At 43.1% G+C, this 25,185-nt stretch overlaps 1 protein-coding gene across 4 annotated transcripts in view; it reads right to left on the reverse strand.

The window, feature by feature from the left end:
- EPHB1 (EPH receptor B1) overlaps positions 1 to 25,185 on the reverse strand; it is a 387,492-nt gene that overhangs the window by 90,678 nt on the left and 271,629 nt on the right. For all 4 annotated transcript variants that reach the window (XM_048506774.1, XM_048506776.1, XM_048506775.1 and 1 more), the window contains exons 4-5: positions 24,283 to 24,438; positions 8,164 to 8,499 (exon numbers count right to left, since the gene is read on the reverse strand). In XM_048506774.1, the coding sequence (XP_048362731.1) occupies positions 8,164 to 8,499; positions 24,283 to 24,438 (492 nt within the window). The remainder of the gene's footprint in view (positions 1 to 8,163; positions 8,500 to 24,282; positions 24,439 to 25,185) is intronic.

The following is a 25,185-nucleotide window of genomic DNA, read 5'->3' on the forward strand; positions in this document are numbered from 1 at the left end:
AATGTATTGATGGTATATATAATTAGCTAAAGTCCCATCAGTATGACAGGGGTGAGCATCATTGATGATCATGCAGTCCCCACTTCCAGGAGAAGCCAATTTATGCCCCAGCCCTAAACACAATTATTTAGAAGTAAGTAAATCACTTTATTTCCATCTCCTCCTGAGTTACAGATCTTTCTGCCTGCGTGCCTGCCTTGATAACACTCTATGATCTGTGCTGTACATTTGCAAGTGAGTAAGAACTGTCTGGCTCTGCATAATGACCCTCTGATGTCATCTCCCCCTCCCCCAAAGCAGGTAGTTATCAGTTCAGAGATTCTGCTGTCACAGAGGGCCTGGACCAGATTTGGTCTAGATTGAGTTGTCTAAGAATGGGGGGAACCTTAGACTTCAAACTGCATAACCCATGAACATTTTATGTAAAATTCAACAACAGCCTTGCGACACCTTAAAGACTAAGAAAAAAATATTTCAGTACATGTTTTTTTGTGGACTATAGCAAACTTCAGAAGTGGGTTACAGTTCACAATAGCTTATTCTGGAACAAAATTTTGGTAGTATCTAAGGTGCCATAAGACTCCTATAAATTTTGCTGCAACAGACTACCATGGCTTCCCCTCTGGAATAACATGAAATTAAACTTCCTCTTATATGACAGGTGAAATTACAACTTGTAGTTTAAGTCTCAGGGCCTTTCGCAGAAAAGGAACAGAAATCATTAGCTGATTATAACATAGGATTCTTTAGCCATTTCTAGACCCTGTCCTTCAAACTCAAAAGTAGCAATTTGTGTCAACAGACTAATGAGAGTGCCATTTCAAGAATGGGCAGCCAATGTAGAAATGTATTAATCCGGGGGATAATATTTTAAATTCCAATCTGTCAAGTAACAAACGTGGCCAATGGATTTATATTCATTGGGCTATACCGGCAGGTATTCTTGCCAAGACAAAACAAAGGCTTAGGTTTCTTTGCAATGGAATACAGCGATTTGCTTTTCCCACTTTTTGCAAGGACCTGATGCTAATGCACATGTGCCTCCCCATAGGATGGTGAGGAGAGGTCACTCACTCACTAGCAGAGAACCCAGGCAACCTCAGGGCCCGCTCCCCAGACGAGTAGTGGCAATGGGAACATCTGGGGTGGCTTGTCCCAGGCGCCGCCATTGCCATCACGTGTCAGTGGTGGGGCCAGGGGCATGTTAGGGGCATGGCATGGCATGTTGGGGGTGTTTCGGGGTGGGACAGGGTGGGAGGGGATGCGTGGGCAGCTCATGCCCTGGGCGCAGTTCCCCTTCCCTTCATCTCTGCCCCTCCCTCAGTAAAAAAAGTCCACCTGACACAGCCTTGCTGGGGCCCCCCCCCGCCAGTCAATCACAGGTGCTTGAGGCATGAAATCCACTCCCTTTTGCTGAGCTTATAGCTCAGGCTGCTGGCAGGTGCTTGCAATTTAGAGTTTCTTCCATGTTCTCTCCTGGGGGATAAAGGTGCCCTGAGTATGGAAAGATTGAAGACCACTAGGCAGCAACAGTTAAAACAATCAGTATGAAAGAAAACTGGCAACACAATTCAGGGGTGGGAGTACTGCTCAGGAAGCCAACCAGCTGCTATGCCTGATGGAACAACCCCCTTGAGCTGGTGGAAGAAGGGGCAGGCCCAGGGGATACCAGGAGTTAGTTGGCTCCTTAAGCCAGTCCAGCCTGAGCATCCCCCCCAGAACTTATGTAAAAAGTGCAGCATAGCCATAGGCATCCATACAGCAGAAAAGGCACAATGTTCCCCCACAAGTGTAGCCCCACCCACTAGCCCTGATATAGTATAGGATGCAGGATCAGAGATGTAGGTAAAGAGGGGGTTCTCGGGTTCAAACCCCTCCCATTACATGTCCCACTTGCTTGAAACAATGCATGGAATGGAACAGCCAGAAAGTACTGAGGTACTGAACCCACCCCATAACAAATCTATACCTACATCACTGGGATATAGCTGCAGTCAATCACACCTTCCCTAGCAGTAGTCAAATCCACTCCCCAGCAACTAATCACATCCCCCTCCTGCACTACAAAAACCTGAGCTAGGATGCCCCACAATTCAGATGCTAGGATGGGCAGCATGGGACTCTGTCTCTGGGGTCTCCAGCTTGCACACTTAGAGAACACCACACTTCAGCCCCGTGGTGGACATTGCAAGACAGAATATTTAGTATTCCTTGCTGTGTGACTAACACATCTCAATCCACAACCCTTACAGATATCCCATCTCTGGCAATGCATACCAAAGGAGAAACAACACACCAAAAAGAAAGCAGACACAGGAATACAGGCAAGTTTACCTAGAAGTACTGGTTATGATTTGGGAGGGGGGGGGGTTGTGGAAGCCCATATCAGACTGTTAGCACAGTCTTTTACTAGTTCACCCCGGGGTCTTTCACTTCCTCACAGCATCACTGACATCTGATAAACCATGCGCTTTGCAGTGCAGGAATGTGGGGGAGGGACTCAGGGTAAACCGGGTACAAGGTTGAGGTGTGGAGGGATAGTGACAGAGTTCCTCAATCAAAATAATGGATGTCTGGGACAGTCTATCAGCTGGAATAAGGAAGCCCAAAGGGGAGAAGTGGCAGCAAGGGGCAGAGGTCATATTGGTAGGTAGTGGTTGGCTATGTCAGTGTGTGCCACTCAGCAGGATGCTTGTAGGTGCCACACTGTCTAGGTGGTGGGGCTGCTGGTACCCTGTTTCCCCGAATATAAGACATCCCAAAAAAATAAGACGTAGTAGAGGTTTTGCTGAAGTGCGAAATATAAGGCATCCCCCGAAAGTAAGACGTAGCAAAGTTTTTGTTTGGAAGCATGCCCGACGAACAGAACACAGAAAAATAAGACATCCCCTGAAAATAAGACATAGTGCATCTTTGGAAGCAAAAATTAATATAAGACACTGTCTTATTTTCGGGGAAACACGGTATTTCTGTAGAATCTGGTGGCCTTGCTATGCTGCCTGTGCCTTGTAGAGGAAAACTCGCTGGGTTTTTTTCCAGTTGCAAAATGTTCATAGATATTTGACCTCATCTGCTGCTATTATGTTGGCCACTGGTAGCCACAGCCAAAGCAGTCCTCAGGACTGGGCTGTTTGTTTTTTGTAAAATACAAGTGCAATACATCCAAATATTATCCTTTCTAATCCTGGAAATGACAGGATTCTCTCACTATATCACTCACTTTATATGTAACTGTTCCTTATAAATGTTTCATGACTGAATTTTCCTACATAGTAATGAATCAGGAAAAACAACAACCAGAAAGTACTTCCAGACCATTGTGTGAAAGCTTTCAGCGTGACCAGAGGTATTTAATATTGTGTGCATGCATAATGTGCTTGACTTTACATAACCTGGTGAATTTGCTAGTATGTTTGAATGTGTGTGCTCCAATAAATGCTAGTAATAATTGAGGCTAGCTGGGTTAATTGGAGAAAAAGTGAAATGTGCCTCCAAGCTGGCTCATGGGGGGTTCTTTCCATCCAGATCCAAAAGAGCTTTAAAGATTCTTTAGTAATATTATTATTATTATTATTATTAGCAGCAGCAGCAGCAGCAGCAGCTGTAAACCCACCAGCTCATAGAGGTATCTCAAGAAGAAACATAATTGGGGGGGGGGGGTGAATGCATCCTGAAAGCTGAAAAAGCTTTGCTCCTCTTTTTCAATGGAGGCACCAGGTAACTTTTAAAGTTATGGATGAGCCCCATGCAAGGAACACAAAAATGACTGCGGCAAAGATAGAATTAGATCAATATTGAACATCTTGGAAAATTCCATCCAAGGTCCATTTGAGACTGACATGTAAAAGCAATGAAATGTGTTGGAAGCCTTTTAGCACCCCCTTCGCAGTGGGATATAAATTGAAATAAATACATAACATAAGTAAATAGCAAAAATCAAAAGTGGGTTTTGGCTGAAATGGTAGAGTGTGACAAATGCTCATTCACCCAGATGATTATTGCAAAATACTGCAGAAGCAAGAAAAATGACCTTTTCCAGCTTGTGTGTCTTTTCCAGAGGGCATTATAGGGTGAATGAGAGCAACCTCCACAACAAGCAGGCCAACAGACAAGACTAATCTCTCTGGACTAAAAAAACAAAAACCAGGTCAAGGCTACCTGAGTTCATTTACACCCACAAGAAGCTGGTGTTGAATTTCCTAGGTGTTATACTTTTTATAGCCCTGCACACTCTGGGAATAGGCATCATTTCACAAAACAATGCCCTTCCAGGGAAGTAGGCAAATTTGTGATTGTTGCAGAAGTTCTCAGGACCTTTTAAAAGAAGCACCCAAACTCAGCACATCCACAAAAGATGAAGAACTGAAGGGAGCGCTGAATGTACAGGCAATTAACTAGAAATTCAATGGGTGGAGAGGTATTTGGATGGCAAGAGGGACAGATGGGGGAGATAGCTGTTATACAGGGATGAAAGGAAAAAAATAATGTGGAGATGGATGGGTGGGTGAACGGGTAGACAGATGGTTAAGATAAGGCTTCTGATCAATTCTTATGAACCTGAGAAAGGCATCCAAGTTTGTTTCTGTTAAAAATGCTTAATTAGACTAATTAAAGAGGCGAAAATTGACACAAATACTATTTTTTTCCATGAACTTTGAGCGCATAATTTTCTCCACCATTTGTCATTGCAGTCTGTCTGCTTTTCTTCTCTGTCTCTCATGCATGATTTTAATAAAAAAACCCATGCAGATTTGGAATGCACCCTCCCATTGAAAGTCAGTCTATGGAGATACAGCGATCTTGAATAACATGTTTTTCCCAGTTTTGCCTGCCCAGCTAGTGGCTGCCGCAGTTAGAAATATATTGCATTTTTAGGTCAGCAGCGAAGTTAAAAATTAGGCCAAGAAAACTCTTATGCACTAAAAATAACTGAGGCAACACCAAACTTGCACAAACTATTCTAACTGGGTCTTCCCATTAACTTCCCTTTAAATGCCTCTGGTGATCTGCACCCCTTTCCAACCTGCTTTAACAAGTACTAAACATTAACACTTTAAATCAACTACCAAATGTTTCACGTCATCTTTCTGCTCTCTCAAATAACACTAGCATCTTAATGAACTGAAAGCAAACAAATGTGCAGTACATAATTATTGATCATGTTCCAAAACAGTGTGAATAGATCAACTTTTACTAATCATGACTTCATGACGCAAACAGGAAAGGAGACAAGTGTATGGATGGACAGATGGAGGACTGAGTGACTGACAGGCAGGGACAAAGGAAGCGTATGAAACACCATTAAAAGGATAACAAAGCAAAGGGGCTCTTCACAAGCAAAAGGATGGGAAGAGTAGGGGTAGATGGGGCTCTGGGGAATGCAAGTCTAGACAATAGACCATAGGGGTGTTTGACCCATTCATGCTGAGGCCACTTCTATGCCCTTTGCTTTCTGAGTGGAAACAGCCACAGATGGATGGGGGAGCAGATGCACAGGTGGGTAAATGACTAAATGGAGAGAGGGAAGGAGGTGCAAGCAGGCAGAACATATAAAAGTGCATGGATCCAAGTGGCAGGTCATATTGTATTTAGTTAGAGATAGAAGTGGCATCCCGGTGCAAACCAAACATAACAATCTGACAGTCCTTGGAGATGAGATGATCTGTGCCATGTTTTTATTGTGAATTTTCTCAGGGGAGTGGAATTAACAAAGACTTCCCATTTTATAGATACTACACAAAGCGGAAATTACTATCTTATTCTTGTAGCCAAGCCAAACAGATTACCATCTATTGTTGCCTTCACTTGCCAATTTTACCTTTCATTAAGTTTTAGGACAGGGTCACCACCTGGCTGCTAGGATTTCCCCACCATCCTCCAAGCTATACGTACAATGCATACACTTTACAGATCGATTGCCATCTGGCCTAACCACTCAAACTCCCCTATATCACCTCTTCATTTCAGTAATCATTTATCTAAGATTGCTCCTTATTAAACACAAACAGAAAAAATAAAGAGAGGAAGACAGAATGTTCCAAGGAAATTAAAATGTAATTGGAGTGAGTTTCCACTCCATTTGTACTTTTTAAAAACAAAATGGTGAGAGAAGAGGACTTTTTTTGTATGGAATGCTTTTTTTTATCTTGAGACACACTGGAATTTGGGTTAGAGTATAAATATGCCCTAGAATACAATCTGTGAAAGTTTTTACAAACACAGCAACAGAGAAAGGCCCTTCCATTCTATATGATACTTGCACAATGTTTGAAAAGTTGTGAATCTCATTCTGGCTTGGATTTTTGTGTGTGCTAGAGTCCTTGTGTGAGTAGAAATGTGAAAATAAAACAGCTTCACGCTGGACCTTTGCACTAAGTTAAACTTGGTGTAATCTCCTTTCTCCTTTCTCAAGATATTGTGCAAGTACTTTCTGGGCACTATAAGATAAAAAAGAAACCAATCGTTGTTGCAGAAGATCTCTTGCTAAACAGTGCTTGTGCCGTCACTAGGGACACTAGTGCAACCCCTCCCCCCACACACTTACTTTTTGTGAACTGGTTAGGCAGCCTTGCTTGGCTGGATCATCCTATAGCATTGAAAATACATAAGACTGATCCTGATATCAGTCCTGGGTCTACATTCTTAGAAGAGATTAATCTACTAAAGAAAAGGCCTAGAGCAAAGCTGTCTACATTTCTATTCCCACCGTAAGCCTGCAGGGTAAATGCCAGCACTGTCCATATTTATGAGGCTATTTAATTCTGATAGCGCCTTTTAAAACGCTGTGTTTTATCTGCAAGCTTAACACACATCTTTGGGGGGAAACAACTTTAAAGAAGGTCTGCATTAATATGCTGTTAGAAACTCATTTACCCTGTGCAAAGAGAGCACAACAGCAATGGAAGAGTGCTGGATGGATATCACTGCTGGTCATGCTCCTCATTCGGTAAACGATACTATTAAGAAACTCTTTTAAACCAATGCCACTCATGTTGGTTTGCCTATCCTTCCAAACATTCTTACTTGCACCTGAATTACTTGACAAAATACCCACTTAAATGGAGTTGTAGCGGTTAAGAGCATGAACAACAGAGAATCATCAGTTCAAATCTCACCTCAGCCAAAAACCTCACAAAGGCCCTTTCCGCACGGCGGCGGCAGCGCTTCTCCACCGGCATAATTTATGCCGGTGGAGGTGTGGGGACTGCTTGCACGAGCAGTCCTGGCTCCCTCTCTAGCCAGAGAGGTGGCTCCACATGGATCCGCCTCTTGGTCGCCCTCCCCCACTCACCTGCCTCTCCAGAGTCGCCCCTGGAGGTCGGAGGACAGCGTGGGCAGGTCCCCGCAGTCCTTCAGAATAACATTTGAGTGGCAAGTGAGTGGCAGCGACGGGGAAAGGGGCGGCTTCCCTGTGGTGCGGTTTGCACCGCGCCGATGGGAAGACGCCACTTTTCAACAACCTCACTCGTGGAGCGGGGTTGGAAAATGGCGTCTTCATGCCATGGGGGGGGGGAGCGAGGACAGCACTGCTGCAATGCAGCAGTGCCTCCTATGTGAACAGCTCCCTAGGGACAGCATTTTTGCGGCCCTTAGGGCGCTGTTTTTGGCCTGTGTGGAAAGGGTCCTAGTGTCCTTCAGCAAGCAATTATTTGTCTGTTTCTTTCCCCCATTTAATTATAATGATACCACAATACTACCTTGCTTTACTGGGTTACTAAATGTACAAAAGGCACTTTGAGTACTTTAGGGGGGGAAATATCAGGCTATCCATTTTTTCAAAACCACTTGGGTGATAGCGTCTAGGCACAGAAAACTCTAGCAAGAGGTATGCCAGGAGAGAAAGTGACAAAATCTACAGTTATGGTCAGTAATGGCCTGACCTGAATGGCCTGACCTAGTCAGTTCTTGGAAGCAAAGCAGGATCAATCCTGGCTGGTACTTAGATCATGAAGGAAGTGCAGAGTTGAAACCTTGCAGCATTGCCATAAGTTGGCTGTGACTTGCTGGTCAGTACACACTTACAAATCTTTGATAATACTGAATCGACCACATGTTTACATCACAGTGATACATGCAATTTTCTATAGAACTCCTGTTTTATTTTCTTCATTTCAAGAAGCAAATCATGTGGAAGGTCTCTGAAGCTACTACTGGTGGACTTACCAGCTTGGTTTGTGGTGATGTTCACTGAAACATGCTGTGGTGGGAAAGGGCTTTTGTTGGAGACTCCATTGACTGCTTGGATCTCAAAGGTATATGGTGTATGGGCCCACAGACTGCTGATGAATACTCGGGTTTCTGTGAGGCCCAGCTGCCTTGGCACAAACTCCACATTATCATCACAGCGGGAGCAGCTACGGCGATCAGAGCGACACTTCTTGCAAACAATGTTGTAGGTCACATCATCACGTCCGCCTGTCTCCCGAGGTGGATGCCATTCTAGTATAATCGATGTTTCATTGACAATGGAGATCACATTGCGAGGCCCTGAAGGAACACCTGTTGGAAAGCAATGGCAGATAAAGGCTTAAGCAAAGCGAATGTTTAGATATGATAAAATACATAGAGTTTCTGAAATGCTGGAGTTTAGAGATGAGAAAGTATGAACTGCACAAAATTTGGAAGCATTCCTTATGATTGTCTTGCACTACAGATGCTAATTTTCAGTCCTGAAACATTTCTCCTGTGCTCTAATCCACCTTTTTACATTTTGTTTTGTATCTTTGCATCCTGACTCCTTTGTAACAACCTTCATATCTTCTGAACAGGATATAAGGCCTTGGGGAATCTCCATTCCTGGTATCTGACAAAGGGAGCTTTGACTCTTAAAAGCTTATTATCTGAAAATCTTGTTGTTCTTGAAGGTGCTACAGACTTGAATCCAGTGGTGGGATCCAAAAATTTTAGTAACAGGTTCCCGTGGTGGTGGGATTCAAACTGTGGCGTAGCACCAATGGGGCTGGGCGGGGCACAATGGGGGTGTGGCCGGGCATTCCGGGGGCAGGGCATTCCTGGGCAGGACTGTGGCAAGGATGCAGCCACTGCGCCGGTCCTTGGGCGGGAAACGAATGCATTCAGGCGCAGGCTGCCATGCACGCCGGTGCACCTCCTGCTAGACTGCTTCAAGTTCTGCGCGCTACTGCTGAGAGGAGGGGTGTAACTAAGGCAAAAATCACGTGGCAAAATCACCAATTAGTAACCCCCTCTCGGCACACACAAATAATTAGTAACCTACTCTCGGGAACCTGTGAGAACCTGCTGGATCCCACCTCTGCTTGAATCCAAAATTTAAATGTCATTAAAAGATAAACAGTAAACTTCTAAAATTACATTGGGGTAAAAGAAAGGTTTACCTTTCCCTATGATTTGTAAGTTTCCCCCTACTTTGTGGCATGAATTGCACCCTCCTCTCAGAATTCTCTAGGGAAACTTAACAGACAGGTTTGGGTCACACAGAGTTTAAGTGGATCACCTAAGCAGTGAAGGAATTTTCCCACAAGTCAGAATGACTAGCGATTCTAGGGAGGTTTCTGTTTTTTCCCCCCATGAAGTGGCCCGGATTGATTGATTTATAGTTTTTCTTGAGGCAATTTGCTTAGCAAATTGCATTCTGTCATCATTTTAAAATTGCTTGTGGTTGGTTAGGCGAATTATTTTGTATGTAGATAGAATGGTAAGAATATTTTCTTCCTCTGTCTCTCGGCTTATTTTTTTTTTGGACCCCAAATACCTATTTGTTCTGCAGAGACCCCAGTGCTGCACAGCACCTGTGCTGGTATGGATTATTTAGGTTGGCCTTTGGGGCATGGGGTTATAACTAGATGGTCTTTTGTCCCTTCAAGCTGTTATTTTACTAAATTATATTACCCAACTGTCCTTCTCTGTGAAAGGCAACTTCCACATGGTTCCATTTTTAAAGTTTTTCCTTCCTTAGCTTTACAGGTCCCTCTAGTTTACAAAAGGTTTATGGGCTGTTGGGTTTGGCTGTAGTTGCTAGAGTCCTCTCAACTCGGTGAGGTCCCTGATTCTTTTTAATAGCGTGACAAACATTCTCCCAGCTCGCATTTCCATATTCCCCCAAATGTTGCTGACTTTACCCATATAATTCCTGCCTTTATTTTCTCAGGGCTGTCCAGAATATGGTTCACAAGACCTATAAACTATCCTAGCACCAAAGGTGTAGCTGCTGGGCAGTTCAAGAAACCAAACAGGAATGCAATTAAGAGTAAAGGCACACAATACCCCTCCTATAAGGAAAGGAATAGAAGGGAGGAAGAAATGTCTGTTTGGGACACAACAGCTGCTTTTTTGCCATCCACCCATTTCCTCTTCCAGTTAAAAGCTGGGGCTAAAGTATCAGTGAAATAAAAAGAGATGAATCACTGTATTATGTCCTAAAACAGTGATGGCGAACCTTTTCCAGACTGAGTGCCCAAACTGCAACCCAAAACCCACTTATTCATCGCAAAGTGCCAACATGGCAATTTAACCTGAATACTGAGGTTTCAGTTTAGAAAAAAATGGTTGGCTCTGAGGCACGTGTTACTCAGGAGTAAGCTTGGTGGTAGTCGGTGGCTTTGCTTTGAAGCAACCATGCAATGTGTTGAATGGGTGAATCATGACCCTAGGAGGGTTTACTCAGAAGCAAGCCCCATTGCCAGGAACTGAGCTTACTCCCAGGTAAAGGATAGCGCTTCAGTTCTTCCCATGAAAATCAGTGGGGTTCAACAGCTCTTAACAAGGTTACCTACACTGCTTCCCCAAAACTAGGTTTTAGGTTTAATGCTAATAAGCTCCCTGAAATAATGAAATTATTATCACACTGGGAGCTGGCAGGGGAAGGAGCAGAGGTGTTCTGGGGGAGGGAAGTAAAACTTTCGCTTTCCAAAACCCAATAAACCCCCACCAGGCACCCCACTTCCCTTCCCTGAGAGGAGACTGGCTGCCTCCTCGCAGAGAAGGGAAGGGAAGGGAAGGGAAGGGGCCACCTCTGGAGCTCCATGCATGGGCGCCCCGTTTCCCTTCACTGCGAGGAGACTGGCTGCCGCCCCAGTCAGTAGAGCGCCTTGTGCGCATCTCCTGGCAGCTGCCTCTGGCGGGGGCGGGGGGAATGGGGAGGGGGAGATGACAGCTCGTGTGCCCACAAAAAGGGCTCTGAGTGCCACCTCAGGCACACGTGCCACACGTTCGCCATCACGGTCCTAAAATGTGGGAGGATAATGGCAATGGGTTCTGACAATGGAACAATTGTATGAGTAGGAGAAACTAAAGGCAGGGAATAGGAGAAAGATGTGGAGAACATTTATGAGGAAAGGCAGCAGTAATGTGAAAGGGGACTGCGTGTCTTGTAGCTCTTGATTATGTGAAAATTACCTGAAAGGTGATTGAATACTAACAGTAAACATAAGATGTGTCACTACACAACACCAGGCACAGAGATTATCGTAACGTTTCCCGAGGTCCTCTATTTCCAACAACTCAATATATTTCATGAAAAACCATGTTTCTTTTTAAATTCCAGTTTTAATAAATACCAATTCTTCAACATTTACTAGTTGGATTCTAGCATTTCTTTACACCAGTGGCCACATCCTTGGCTAACTTTCACTAAATTCTAGGGCTTCCAAGTGCTGACCCTATCTCAGTTCTGATATCATGTGTACAGAAGAGATCTGGTCTGTTTATTTCTCCTCAGTCAATCTGTGTTGATAGCACTATACAGAATGCTATGATGAGAATTCAAGCTGCAAATTTATGCTGTTGGAAATCTCCTAAGCACAACCATACTCCAATGAAAAGTCAAATCCAATCTGCAAGAATCATGCCATTTTAGACAAATAAAACAAAGGAGACTTAGTGCACATTTTACAATATTCCAAGAAATATCATCACTGTTAGGGTGGAGGCAAACTCACAAACAGATACAGACCTAGAAGAAAATATCAGAAACAGACAACAGTTATTAACAGTCCAGTATGTCAACCTGAAAGGATGGATATTTAGTGGGGTCCTTCAAGGGTCTCCTTCTACATCTGTTCTCTATACAGCTACTATTTATTAGCAACTTGAACACTGAGTTCAGAGTATATATATCAAATCCATTGGCGGCAGCATCCTGGGAGTGACTGCAAGAGCTTTGCAGGTTAAGTGAAAAACACCGTTTTTATATGCTGAGCAAATGGGGCTGAGGTGAATTAATGGAGATTCAATATGAACAAAAATAGTGTGGATCAGGTCGGAAATGGAGTTGCTGACTCAGTTTTAGGAAATCTCTGGAGATATGTTGATGGAGCCTGGAGAGGATAAGGGTTTTTTTTGGGGGGGGGGGTAGGGTATCTCAGTGGGATACAATGTCACAAAGTCCACCCTCCAAAGCAGCCTCTTATCTCTGGGGGAACTGACCTCTGTCATCTGGAAATCAATGGTAATTCTGGGAGATGGCAACTTTAGTTGTCTATAGATCAACGTCCACTACATATTACTACCTAATCTACATTTGTGTGATGTTTTAACCTATAAACCAACTACATTTCTCTTAGGATCTTAACACTGCTCAGTGATACCCTCAACTCTAATTTCACCAAATCGAGTGATACCACTTTTCCTGCCAAAATGATGCATATTCACAAGAGAATGATTGATTTCAAAGTGTGAAGACTATAAATCAAATGACAGAGAACACACTGAGAAAATGTATATGTTATGCAAAAACATGAAAGAAGGGGAAGTGAGTGTAGGACAGAACATGGAAAAAACAGGGGGAATTCTGCTTTTCGGGTACTGGGTAAAGTAGGGCCTACAGTTTTAAACAACCACACAGTGAAATTAAAGCTGATTCAAGAATTTTTTTAAAAAAATATCTGGACAACATTTACAATAACTATTTTTTTTATTGGGGTGTTGTGTGGTTTCCGGGCTGTATGGCCGTGTTCTAGTAGCAGTGATTCCGGCCGTGAAAGCCTTTGACAATACATTTTTTTTTTATTTACAGATACAAGCTTTTGTAGATTGTTACCTACTCGATGCAAGCTGGGTGAATCAGTTGGTGGAATGTTCATACAGAAACTGTTCAAGGGACGTTCCCTAACAAGGATTATGAATAGTAATCTACAACATAAATATTAGCCTCTACTATTATTGTGTTAAAAAAAAACCAGCAACTCCTGTTTAGTTAGCGGTCGCGTGGATCAAAATTACTGAATGAATTGCCGCTCTGCTACAATAAATCGCATCATGCGCATCACTTTCGAGGAATCAACTGTTTGTGGGTGATTCCTCTCGGTTCTCTTATTTAATGGTGTGCATCTAATGTAAAGAATTAAAAAAATATTTATAGCTGGTGGGTGAATATTTTAACATCCCATCCTGAGTTGAACACAACATTTGGGCAGTGCATCAGCTCCAGGAATTTCAATCTAAGGACAAACCAGTGAGGTTGCTGAGTTCCTTGAGGGAAGCGCATTCCTTGAACACACTGACCGGTCTATTGAGATCAACGAATATAATTAAGAGACAAACGTTTCAGCACATCGCTTGGAAGAAAATGAATCCACAGCAGTTCTGCTGGAACGACCTACCTCTGCTCCAGCCCTTGAGGGTTTTTCGACAGTTGTCCCCGTTCCAAACACCCTACTCCCCTTCTCTCTCCCCTTTTTTTCATAATTACATTCAGAGAGGCACTTTGAGAGAGCTTCTCTGATCTGTTGCCATGGTTACTGCAGATGAAAGCATTTTGTTAAAATTGCTAGAAAAATGCTATCTTTTAACGAAAATTCCAATTCATTTAATTTTTTTCTGTCAGCACAGTTAAAGTGTTTGTCATGAGCTATCTAGCAGCAAAAGGTATTGCTATGTACACAGTACAGAGGGAATGCAATGAATGTTATGTCCTAAAGTAGAACAGCGCTTAAACTATTGTTATATATGTCTGCGCAGAAGCTCTGAGAATTTTACAGAAGGCTTAATTCTTACCCGTTTGTTCTAAATTCGAGCACCCCATCACTTTCCACCCCAAGCCATTGACATTACATACATTCACATGTTGAGGTTCTGTCTAAATACAACAAAGCTCCCTGGGGCCTCTAAGTCCCTGATTCTTACTACTCATGCTCACTATAATCTCTCCTTTACTGGCAAGGTTTACTGCTTCCTGCAGACCAGTTTATTTCAAAGGGACAGGATTCCTTATCTCTGTGCCTGCCTGCCTGTTCTCTAGGCCCTTGTGACTCCACAGCTGCTTAGCAAGTGGCACCAAGGATGCTGGCTATGCCTGCCATTTCGTATTGCAACAGTACAGCCAGTATCACAGTATCACAGAAGAATGACTGTACGCTTCTCTAGCCTCTGTGCCCTGCTTTCAAAGATTCAATTTGAAGCGGGATTATTAAAAGTGATTCCATCAACTACAGATCAGAGTGTTTTACCAAATCGTTGAAGAGGCCGATGGCAGACTTCTGAGGGATAGGCATTAGGGCTCCACTGCCTTTTTAACTTAACCTGGCATATAAGTGTATTTTTGATCAATATTAGGGAGCTTAGTTTTTCAGCTAGTAAATGGAAGTCTTGTCATTTCTATGCTGCAGCCAGAAGACAGTTAAGGAGAGCAACTTATGCTCTTGTGTGCTGCTAAGTACAAAGTGTGAACCTTGAATGGCAGGTACTGATTTCATACCCTTTATCCCTTATCCTGGGATTTTCAATAATCACCAAATTGGCAGTTCTTCACATATCCCGCGCTGATCCCACTGCCATGCAAACACTGGGAGCTGGACCAGTTTATTTTTCCCGCCTCACTGCCTGTTCTCCCCACCCCAGCAGCCCACCTCTATGGCCTCCCCTTCTGATGTCACATTCTTCTCTCCCGCCAACCGTTTCAGCCCGCCCTTCCCAACACATCCCCCCAAGCACGTTTATTTTTTCCCCCTCACTGCCTGATCTCCCCACCACAGCAGCCTACCTCTATGGCCTCCTCATCTGTAATCATGTTCTTCTCTCCTGCCGAACGTTGCAGCCTTTTCTGACACGTCCCCCCAAGCACATTTCCTGCTCATGGCAGTGGCCTGCCAACATTCCTCCTCGGTTAATGGGGAGTGTCCCTGCGTGCTCTAGAGGCTGTGCTTGGGAACAGCACTTGTGCAAAAGAAATGTGAGTATTTCATCCCGGTCTTAACTCGATTTCTACATGGAACAACACAAAATTTACGATCCCAGTTGTACCCTGATGTAATTATGCTGTGTGGAAAACACCATGGTGTTCCTGGATGTCCCAGGTCCCTGAGGAGCAGCATTTCAGGATGCATTTAAGGCTGTTGCATGAAAAACAGGAAGAGAAATCTCATTCTGCTTATGGATATTCCTTCAATTACTAGAGCTGTTGTACATGGTACAGATGTGTCTTTTGGACTGCTAGTCCAAATAAGGTATTACAGACTGTTCCAGCTGGGCACTTACACCACAACCCATAATCTCTATGTCAAGCCATCTGCCCTAAGAGGCTGATATAAATCACTGCTTGCTTTAAGTCTAAGAAACTTGTCCCCAAGCAACTTGCCACACCTGTGTTTGGTACATCCCCAGATTCTCTCTTTGGGTGCTTGCCACCACCACACTACGGCCCTCAGTCTGACTCCAACTTCAAGCTGTGACTTTGTTATTCTTCCCCTCCCCAAGGCACTTATCCATCATTGGGCCTGACTATTCTGAATGAAAAAAATATTTTGCCCCAACTTCAAAGAGATACAGGACTGGGGACAATGCTTGGGAATGAAGGGTGGGGGGAGAAAGAGCTCTGTGTTAAAAATCCTTTAAAGCATTTCAAAGCAAATTTCAAAATCAACATTATAAAAAAGGTATGGTGGGAGGAAATAATTTGCAGCAGCATTTCTGAAAATATCTGTCTTATACGCTTCAGTGACACTTGGAACTGCAGCAAAGAAACAACAGGCATTTACCAGTGGGATTTTCCAGCAATTTACCCTTCTCCCCTATTCTTTGTCCACTCTTGATTTACTGGTATAATATATTGTCCAGCATGTGTAAGCACTATGCTAAAGCATAGCTAGGGGCAGAGGAGTAATCTCTCAATATCAGTGAAGCTCTCCTGACTATGATATATTTAAGATATTTAAAACCAGATGGAATCTTAGTGTTGAGCAGGTTAGAGCACAGCCCTGTAATCTGTTTTCAATACCAAGATCATAACTTCAAAGAGCAGACTGAACCTTAGAAGTATTTTTAATGAAAGTATGTGATACAAATATTTTAAATAAATATTTGAATCATATGATACACTTTTCCCTGTGTCATGAAATAACTACAATCCAAAGCACACAGTAAAAACACGCACATTTTGGGTAAGCAGAATTGGCTTCCAGATCAGTAGTTGCTGGAAAAGACAATAATGCTAGGAAACGTTGAAGGCAGCAGGAAAAGAATAAGGCCCAAGATGAGATGGATTGACTCTATAAAGTAAGCCACGGTCACCAGTCTGCAAGACCTGGTAAAGGATAATTGCCGTCATGTTTTTTGGAGGGACAAGGACTGCCATGAAGTGCACATGACTTGATGGCACTTAACAACACACTGAATAAGGTATGGGGTCAGAAGTGTAGCAGACATTCCCCAGTGCCATTTTGTTTTTTTAAAAAAACCAAATAATAGCTGGTTTTTAATCTTGAGATCGTCTTTGTCTTTCTGCTAAATATCTTTTTAAAAGAGGCAGGGAGAGGAAAGCCATCAAAAGGCAAGGCAGTGACTACTACTAGGGTTGGTCAATACTAAAAAAATTCGGTAAAATTCGGATTTGGGTATTTTGGGGCATAAAATGATTTGTATGCCCGAATCCGAATCATAGCCGATTCGGATATGCCCGAAAATTCGGGTAAATCCGAAAAGTAGTCCGTTACATTTTTTTTTTGAATTTTTTTGGAATTGTTTTTACACGTTTTGGCCTTCAGGGGAATTGAAATTTTAAAAGCTAGCAGCAATAAACTTTAAGGATATAATCTGGAGACTGTCCTGATGATTCTCCCCATGTTTGGTGCAGTTTGGTTCGGGGGGGGGCAAAGTTATTGACCCTCAATTGCCCCATCCCCCATTGTTTCCAATGGAAGCTAACAGGAAATGGGGGCTACACTTTTGAAGGTCCATAACTGGTTGTTTCCGCAATGAACCAAACTTCCCCAAACTTGGGGAGTATCATAGGGACAGTACTTGTATGATACCCTGAAATTTTGGTGACAGTAGCTCTAAAACTGCACCCCTCATAGTCACCCAAAGAAATTTCCCCAGATTCTGTGCTCTGTAGTGGCTGGCTGGCTCCATTGCAGCCAATGGGAAATTTCTGTGGGGAGGCTTTGTGGAGTGCACATTTCTCATGTTAAACCCGCAAAACTTTCAGGGGGTCTTCGGGGGGGGCCTACTTCCGTAAACCATCCAGGTTTGGTGACCGTTGCTTCCAAAATTTCAATGGTATGGGTGGGGAATCTCCCACTGCCCCCATAAACAAAGTTCGCAAACCCACCTGGTGTCATCCAATTACTCTCCCTGAAAGATACTTCGATAGCATTTTGTGACTGCGCCTTGATAAATGTGCACACCACAGCCCTCCACCAGAAATTCCCCATTGACAGCAATGCAGAAGTGACTACCAGAAAAAAAAAGTCACGGGCAAATTCCTGAGGGGTTATACGAGAGGCGCATTTTTTGAACATATCGGCACCAAAATATCAGAATAAATGAGGAGACTGTCCTGATGATTCTCCCCAAGTTTGGTGCAGTTTGGTTTAGGGGGGGCAAAGTTATGGACCCTCAAAATGGTAGCCACCATCTCCTTAGCTCTCATTGGAAACAATGGGGGATAGAGGCCCCCCTTTGAGGGTCCATAACTTTGGCCCCCCTGAACCAAACTGCGAAACTTGGGGAGACGTCATCAGGAACAGTACTCCTGTATATGATACCCTGAAATTTGGTGCCACTAGCTTTAAAAATTCCGGTTTTCATGTTTCACCGCTGTTGACAGTAGCTCTAAAACTGCACCCCTCACAGTCACCCAAAAAATTTCCCCAGATTCTGTGCTCTGTAGTGGCTGGCTGGCTCCATTGCAGCCAATGGGAAATTTCTGTGGGAGGGCTGTGGAGTGCACATTTCTCATGGTAAACCCACAAAACTTTCAGGGTGTCTTCAGGAGAGTCTCTTCATGACACCATCCAGGTTTTGGTGACCGTTGCTTCAAGGGGTTCAATGTTATGGGTACGGTCCATCTCCCCCCTGCCCCCATAAGCAAAGTTCCTCAAACCTGGATGGTGTCATCCAAAGACTCTCCTGAAGATACCCTGGAACATTTTGTGACTGTACGCTTGATAAAATGTGCAACCCCACAGCCCTCCACCTCAGAAATTCCCCATTGACAGCAATGCAGAAGTGCGACTGCAGAAAAAAGAATCTTGGGCAAATCTTTTTGGGGGTGGATTCTCGCAGGCCATTTTTTAGACATATTACACAGCACTGTGGCAAAATATCAGGGTATCATCAGGAGACTGTCCTGATGAGCACCCCCCCAAGCTTGCGTAGTTTGGTTTAGGGGGGCCAAAGTTATGGACCCTCAAAATGGTAGCCACCATCTCCTTAGCTCTCATTGGAAACAATGGGGGATAGAGGCCCCCCCTTTGAGGGTCCATAACTTTGCCCCCCCTGAACCAAACTGCACCAAACTTGGGGGGTGTCATCAGGACAGTCTCCTGATGATACCCTGAAATTTGGTGCCACTAGCTTTAAAAATTCCAGTTTTCATGTTTCACCGCTCCTGCACATGAAGCCTGCTGGAGTGAGTGAGCGGGTTGAAAACATGCAAACCAGCATTTTTAAAGCTAGTGACACAAAAAAAAATTTCAGGAGTATCATCAGGAGACTGTCTCCTGATGATACCCCTCAAAGGCTTTGGGTGCAGTTTGGTTCTAGGGGAGCCAAAGTTATGGGACTCTCAAAGGTGTAGCCCCCATCCCTATCAGCTACCACTGGAAACAATGGGGATAGTTGCACCCCTTTTGAGGGTCCATACCTGAACCAAACTGCACCAAACTTGGTGGGCAACAGTCACCTGATGATACCCTGATAATTTGGTGCCGATACATCTCAAAATGCATCCCCTGCAGGCACCCCCAGAAATTTGCCCAAGATTCTTTGTTCTGCAGTGACTTAGCTGTATTGCTGTCAATAGGGAATTTCTGGTAGAGGGCTGTGAGGTGCACATTTCTGAAGGTATGGTCATAAAACTTTCAGGGTATCTTCAGGAGAGTCTCTAGATGACACCATCCAGGTTTGGGGAATTTTGCTTCAGGGGGTTTAATTCTATGGGACCCAAAAAAGGGTAGGGTCCATCTCCCACTGCCCCCTGAAGTAAAGTTCCCCAAACCTGGATGGTGTCATCCAGAGACTCTCCTGAAGATACCCTGAAAGTTTTGTGGGTTTACCATGAAAAATGTGCACTCCACAGCCCTCTATCAGAAATTCCCTATTGACAGCAATGCAGCTAAGTCACTGCAGAACAAAGAATCTTGGGCAAATTTCTGGGGTGCCTGCAGGGGGTGCATTTGTAGGTGTATCGGTACCAATATTTCAGTGTATCATTAGGAGACTGTCCTGATGATACCCTCCAAGTTTGGTGCAGTTTGGTTCAGGGGGGCCAAAGTTATGGACCCTCAAAAGGGTAGCCCTCATCTCCTTAGTTCCCATTGGAAAGAATGGGAGATAGGGACACTCCTTTTGGGGGTCCATAACTTTGGCCCCCCTAAACCAAAATGCACCAAACTTGGAGGGTATCATCAGGACAGTCCCCTGATGATACCCTGAAATTTTGGTGCTGATATATTTAAAGATGCGCCCCCTGCAGGCCAAAACGTGAAAAACCCCAAAAAATAAAAACGCAATTCGGCTGGTGATCCGAATCCCATGGATTCGGATCTGTTAGGATTCGGACAGCTCAGATTCGGCCCCTCCTCGTCCGAATCCGTCCGAATCAGTGCAGATTCGGTAAAAATTCGGATTTAGACTGTCCGAATCTCCAACCCTAACTACTACACATCATTTAGTTCATACTAATAATAGGATATGGTTGGACCTCTTCATACATTAGAAGTTTCTACATGGAACAGTAACTGTATGTGACCTGCACATAGTTCTTAACATGGAATGGTCCCTGATGTGGGTTTTTTCAGTGCTCCATGAGTCAGATGTGCCATCTGTCCCTATTTAACAGAGACAGTCCCTATTTTCTGGTCCCTTTCACTGGTGAATTACTGTTCCTGTTTGCCCCCCCCCTTTTTTTTTTTTGCTTTCAGGAAATGCGTTGTTAAAATGTTATTAGTGTGAGTTGCTAGAGTTATCATTCTTCAAGATTTAGTTGCCTCTCCAGGGCGCCCTAGAAGTTAAATTTCTGAAAGAAAAGTGGATGCAACTTGCAGTCCTGATGCATGCACATGAACCATTACAGCGAAGCACACAATCTGCCATTTCATGGCTGCAGCTGCAAGGACATATTTGGTACTCTTGTTATTGCACAGTAAATGAGTGCACAATACACTATTAACATATGGTCTGTATGTCAACACATCTCATGCTTCACATTCTAAAGAGAGCCAGTTTAAAAACTTCAATTGTCATGAATGGGCCTGGCTGAACCATTCCTGCAGAGAAATCTTTTAATAGTTTAAGTCGAGATGAATAATTCTTCTCCCATCAGAGATTTCCACATTTGGGGAACTACGCAAGGCTCAGAATGTTGGCAAACACAGACATGGCTCCGCAACTGCCTTTCTTCCCCCCTTTACTAACAGCATCCAGCAACTCCTTATTCTTTCATCCCTCCCCTCTATTGAAAAGCACTCTTTCATATAGACCTCTATCAGTCTCTGGAACAGCCTCCTTGGAAGTGGCTCTCCTCATGGTGCCCTCCCCACACTTCACGGTCACCTCCCCTACATCCCTCCTGCTCCTTCTTATAGCCCTTGCTTATTCTGATCCCCAGCTTTCTTATTTAAAGACAAAATTCCTCTCTACAATTAGCTACACAGGCATTGTTGGAGCACTGTGTCAGGGCAACACAGAATGGCAAGTTTAAGGCCAAACTTGGCAGAATATAGCAGATCATAGCAGTTGGATGAGACCAGAAACAGGACCAATGGCAAGAGATGAGGGGGGAGGAGGGAGGGAGGGAAAGAGAGAACTTTGTCAGTCTATTAAGGTTGTCCCTACATTGTGACTTGTGGGAAAGTGGCTTTACTGGTCAGATCAGGAAGAACAAATGACTGGGCAATTCGTACTATATATTGCTTTGAAAAATGTACAACATCCCAAAACAATGTACCCCTATATGGCTTAGCTAGGATTCATAGTCAAAAGTCCATTTGAAACTCTTTTCAACATATGAAAGTCAACACAAGTCAGGGTATTGTTTTGTTTGTTTTTAATGGATGTTCAGATGTTGAACTGGTCTTGTGAAAACGTTTTATGCACCTGCAATCAATTCTCCCTTTAAGATATTTTTCCATACTGTGTCAGTTATCTAGATAAGTGATGGGTTATCCACATGACTAGCTCACTATGTGCGCATTCACTAAATATCAAATTCATTCAAAATGGTTCCTAATGAGATGCTACTACTGCCCTACTTTTCTGTAGCTGGCCTGTGAAATTCACAAAAGATAAAAGAAAACTGTGCACATTGAGTCAGCTATGGAAATGCTATTCATACTCAACTGCAAAGCTCTACCTTACCAGGGAATACCCTGAAAAAGGCAAAAAAATATGTTTATATTACACCAGAGAACAGCAGCACCCACAGCTACACAATACTAAATTTATGTACTCCTATGCCACATAACAACTTAGAAATTGAACAGCTGGCACCTCAAATTAGAACATTTTAAAATTAAGCTTTAACGAGAAGAAATAAAAATCAACAAATGGACTTTTTTTATACAGTACTCCTCCAGTGAGGCATACTGTAAATCAGAGATATAACAAGAGGCAATAAAAACAGATTTATTTACTACTACACTTCCCGCTATCAGAGATCAGGCAGAATATGGAAATTAATCTCTATTCCAGACACACATTAGACATTTCACATACCCATATGTATACTACTACCTACAGAAGTATCATTGCAGAAGGGAGTATGCTCACTTGGGACTTGATAGAGGCAAGCTGCAATAAAGATCAGCCTCTTCCTTTTAGCTGCACAGAGGCCCACAGTGAAAGCCTAAGCATACTTTCTTGGGAGTAATCCCCATTGAGCAGACCCAAGTAGGATTCTGAGGACAGTGGTTTAGGATTTATCTCCAAGTATTCCCTTCACAGGAATAACACAGTTTTGCAAAATGTTATTCAGCAGAACTAAGCCTACTGCTGCTCAAAAACTACCCCCATTTTATTCCCAATTTGGCTCCAAAGAGTCATACTAAAAATAAAGGACAAGGTCTTAGGTAATCATACAATACAAAGACTATATAACTTGAGTCTTCTCCAGCTTTAGCACAAAGTCATATGCCTGAAAAGGTACAGAAGGCCACTCAATCCTTTCCCAAGGCAGGATTATCCATATACAGCAACTACACCTCACAATGAACCTCAACACGATCACAGAGAACATGTATTTCCTAAATCTCAGCAGTCTTATATTTTTGATAAGGTGCAGCTATGAGAATCCTGAAAAAATAGTCTCAAGATCCAAGGGCTCTAAACCAAAAAAAGACAGAGTTTTTCTACTATTATGATAATTGTCACATTGTTTTTACAGAGATGGTGATCATATCTCATGGGTCTACATAAGAATGAGTTCACAGAAACAAATGGCCACAAATGGGTTGAAAACTGTTCTGAGGTCCGTTTTGTGTCACTTATGCGACACATCATCAATGCAACCCAAATGGTGGTCAGCAACAGATTCAATTACCATATTCCTGTTATTCAGATTCATTTTTTGATATCTTCATGGGAAATGTAAAATTTTCATGGTAACGATGAAACCTGAACAACTAAATAAGAACAGGATGATCTCTCTCAAGGCAGCCTTGCATTTTCACATCCTTTGCTAGGGTTGATTGTACTTACTGTAAATGCCATTTTTATGCAGATCTGAAGACAAAGGATTAAGAATGCCTGGGAATTTCCATGACAACAAAAAGTGTCCATGTTGTATGGGATTGTGCCATATTATATATGGACAGCACATAATATTGTCATCTCCTAATTGGGAAATACCTGGAGATTTGGAGGGTGGAGACTGAGGAGGGTAGGGTTTAGAGAGGACCTCAGAGTTCATCTTCCAAAGTGGCCATTTCCTCCAGGGGAACTATCTCTGTCATCTGGAGATCTGCTGTAATAGCAGGAGATCTCCAGCCATCACATGGAGGTTGTAATAATAACTGCACCAACAGCTCAAAACTCAATTTATCCAAACCCATTGTTTATCCTCACACATTAAAAAATCGCCTACCACTGTAAATGCACGGGAATGCTTGTCACCTACATCCTATGCCGATTCACAGGAGAGGGTAAAAGACCATCCCTAGTAGGTAACATATATCCATCTTACCATCGAATTAACTTAATCTGGGTTAAGATACCTTCTTACAAGTTTCACTTGTCTCCAGGACCAAAAAAATGTAGAGAATCAGATGAATGAGACTTCTCCCAAAAGTGAGCCACAAGAGCTACCTCTAATATGTGGTTCTTGATCCAGGATAGATGTTCCAAAATGTGTATCTTCAATCTACAGGTCATGTGGCCCACACACCATAAAGGACATGTACAACAGACAGCATATACTACATTTTCTGCATTACAAGTAGAAAAAAAATCTATACTTTTCTTAAAATCTTTAAAAGTCCTTGAGACAAGGTGTGACCCAACCCAGGGGTCTTTGAGCCCTACAATGCTTTGAGGTTTGCCATTTAGAAAGGAGAGGTTTATAAGTTGTTACCTCTGTTAAAAAAAGGTTCTGTTGATTTTGTAAATGAGTAGTTTAACGATATGGAGAGACTCTCTGACAAAATATTTATTAATTAAGAATAATACATTATAATTGAGTTTTGAGCCATTGATGCAGTTATTATAACATCCCCTGGAGTTTGGCAACCCTAACAGCAGACAATTCTGAATGTCGTCTACTAGTCCACTTAACAGGAAGGTAATGATCCACTGAAGTAATACCAAACACTATTTAGATCTTTCCCTGTACAGATTTCCAAAATATGGTTTGAGGCATAAATTCTGTTTACTCACTGGTGCATGCAATTTCCGGTGGATCCGAGTCGGCACGGTAGTACCCATTGCGACAAGTGCAGATGGGGGCAGCTTCTGAAGTAGAACGACTGTAGGAGGGACACTGAGTGCAGATACCTGCACCTTGATTTGCCTTGAACATCCCTGCTGGGCACGCTGGAATATCAGGAAAGAAGGAAAGAAAACCGTCAGGTGTTATTTTTCACCAAAATACACAGAGAAGACAAGAAAGAGACATATTTGATTACATTTTATCAAGATATATACTTTTATATCCAAAATATAGCATTTGGAAGAAACCATGAAAATGAACAAATCTTGACTACCAGTGTTGAAAAACACTAGAGACAAGACAGTGACTGATCAGCTCCACCCAAACACAGGATGACTATAGGCAGCAATACAATCAAAGGGAACAAAGGACAGGCTACTTCTATTCAGATGCCCTCACCTAGTGACCTTGCTATCTTCATTGTTACTCACATGCTAATGGGTGGATACCACTCAACACATGTAAATCTAGCTTGCTAATTGCACCCCTTACTTGTTAGCAGACAATGGTTCTTTCCCCCACCCTGGACACTCCCACAGGTATATATACTCCACTTGCTTTCCTACTATCAGATACTCTGAAGATGCCAGCCACAGTTGCAGGCGAAACGTCAGGAGAGAATGTTGGTAGAACACGGTCATAGAGCCCGGAAACCACACAGAACCCCATATTCCTTTCCATTTACAGATTACCCAACTTGTAGAAAATCTTTCATTATTCCCATTTTGATTCTTTCTAGACACCCACTGGCATGTAGGTATGGTAAACTTTTTCTGTTTACTGCAGGCTGACTAACTGTGTAACACTAAGCAGAGTTACACCATTCAACTCTCACTGACTCCAATGGACTT

The sequence above is a fragment of the Sphaerodactylus townsendi genome, linkage group LG08 (assembly GCF_021028975.2).
Source record: "Sphaerodactylus townsendi isolate TG3544 linkage group LG08, MPM_Stown_v2.3, whole genome shotgun sequence".
Classification (NCBI taxonomy): Eukaryota; Metazoa; Chordata; class Lepidosauria; order Squamata; family Sphaerodactylidae; genus Sphaerodactylus; species Sphaerodactylus townsendi.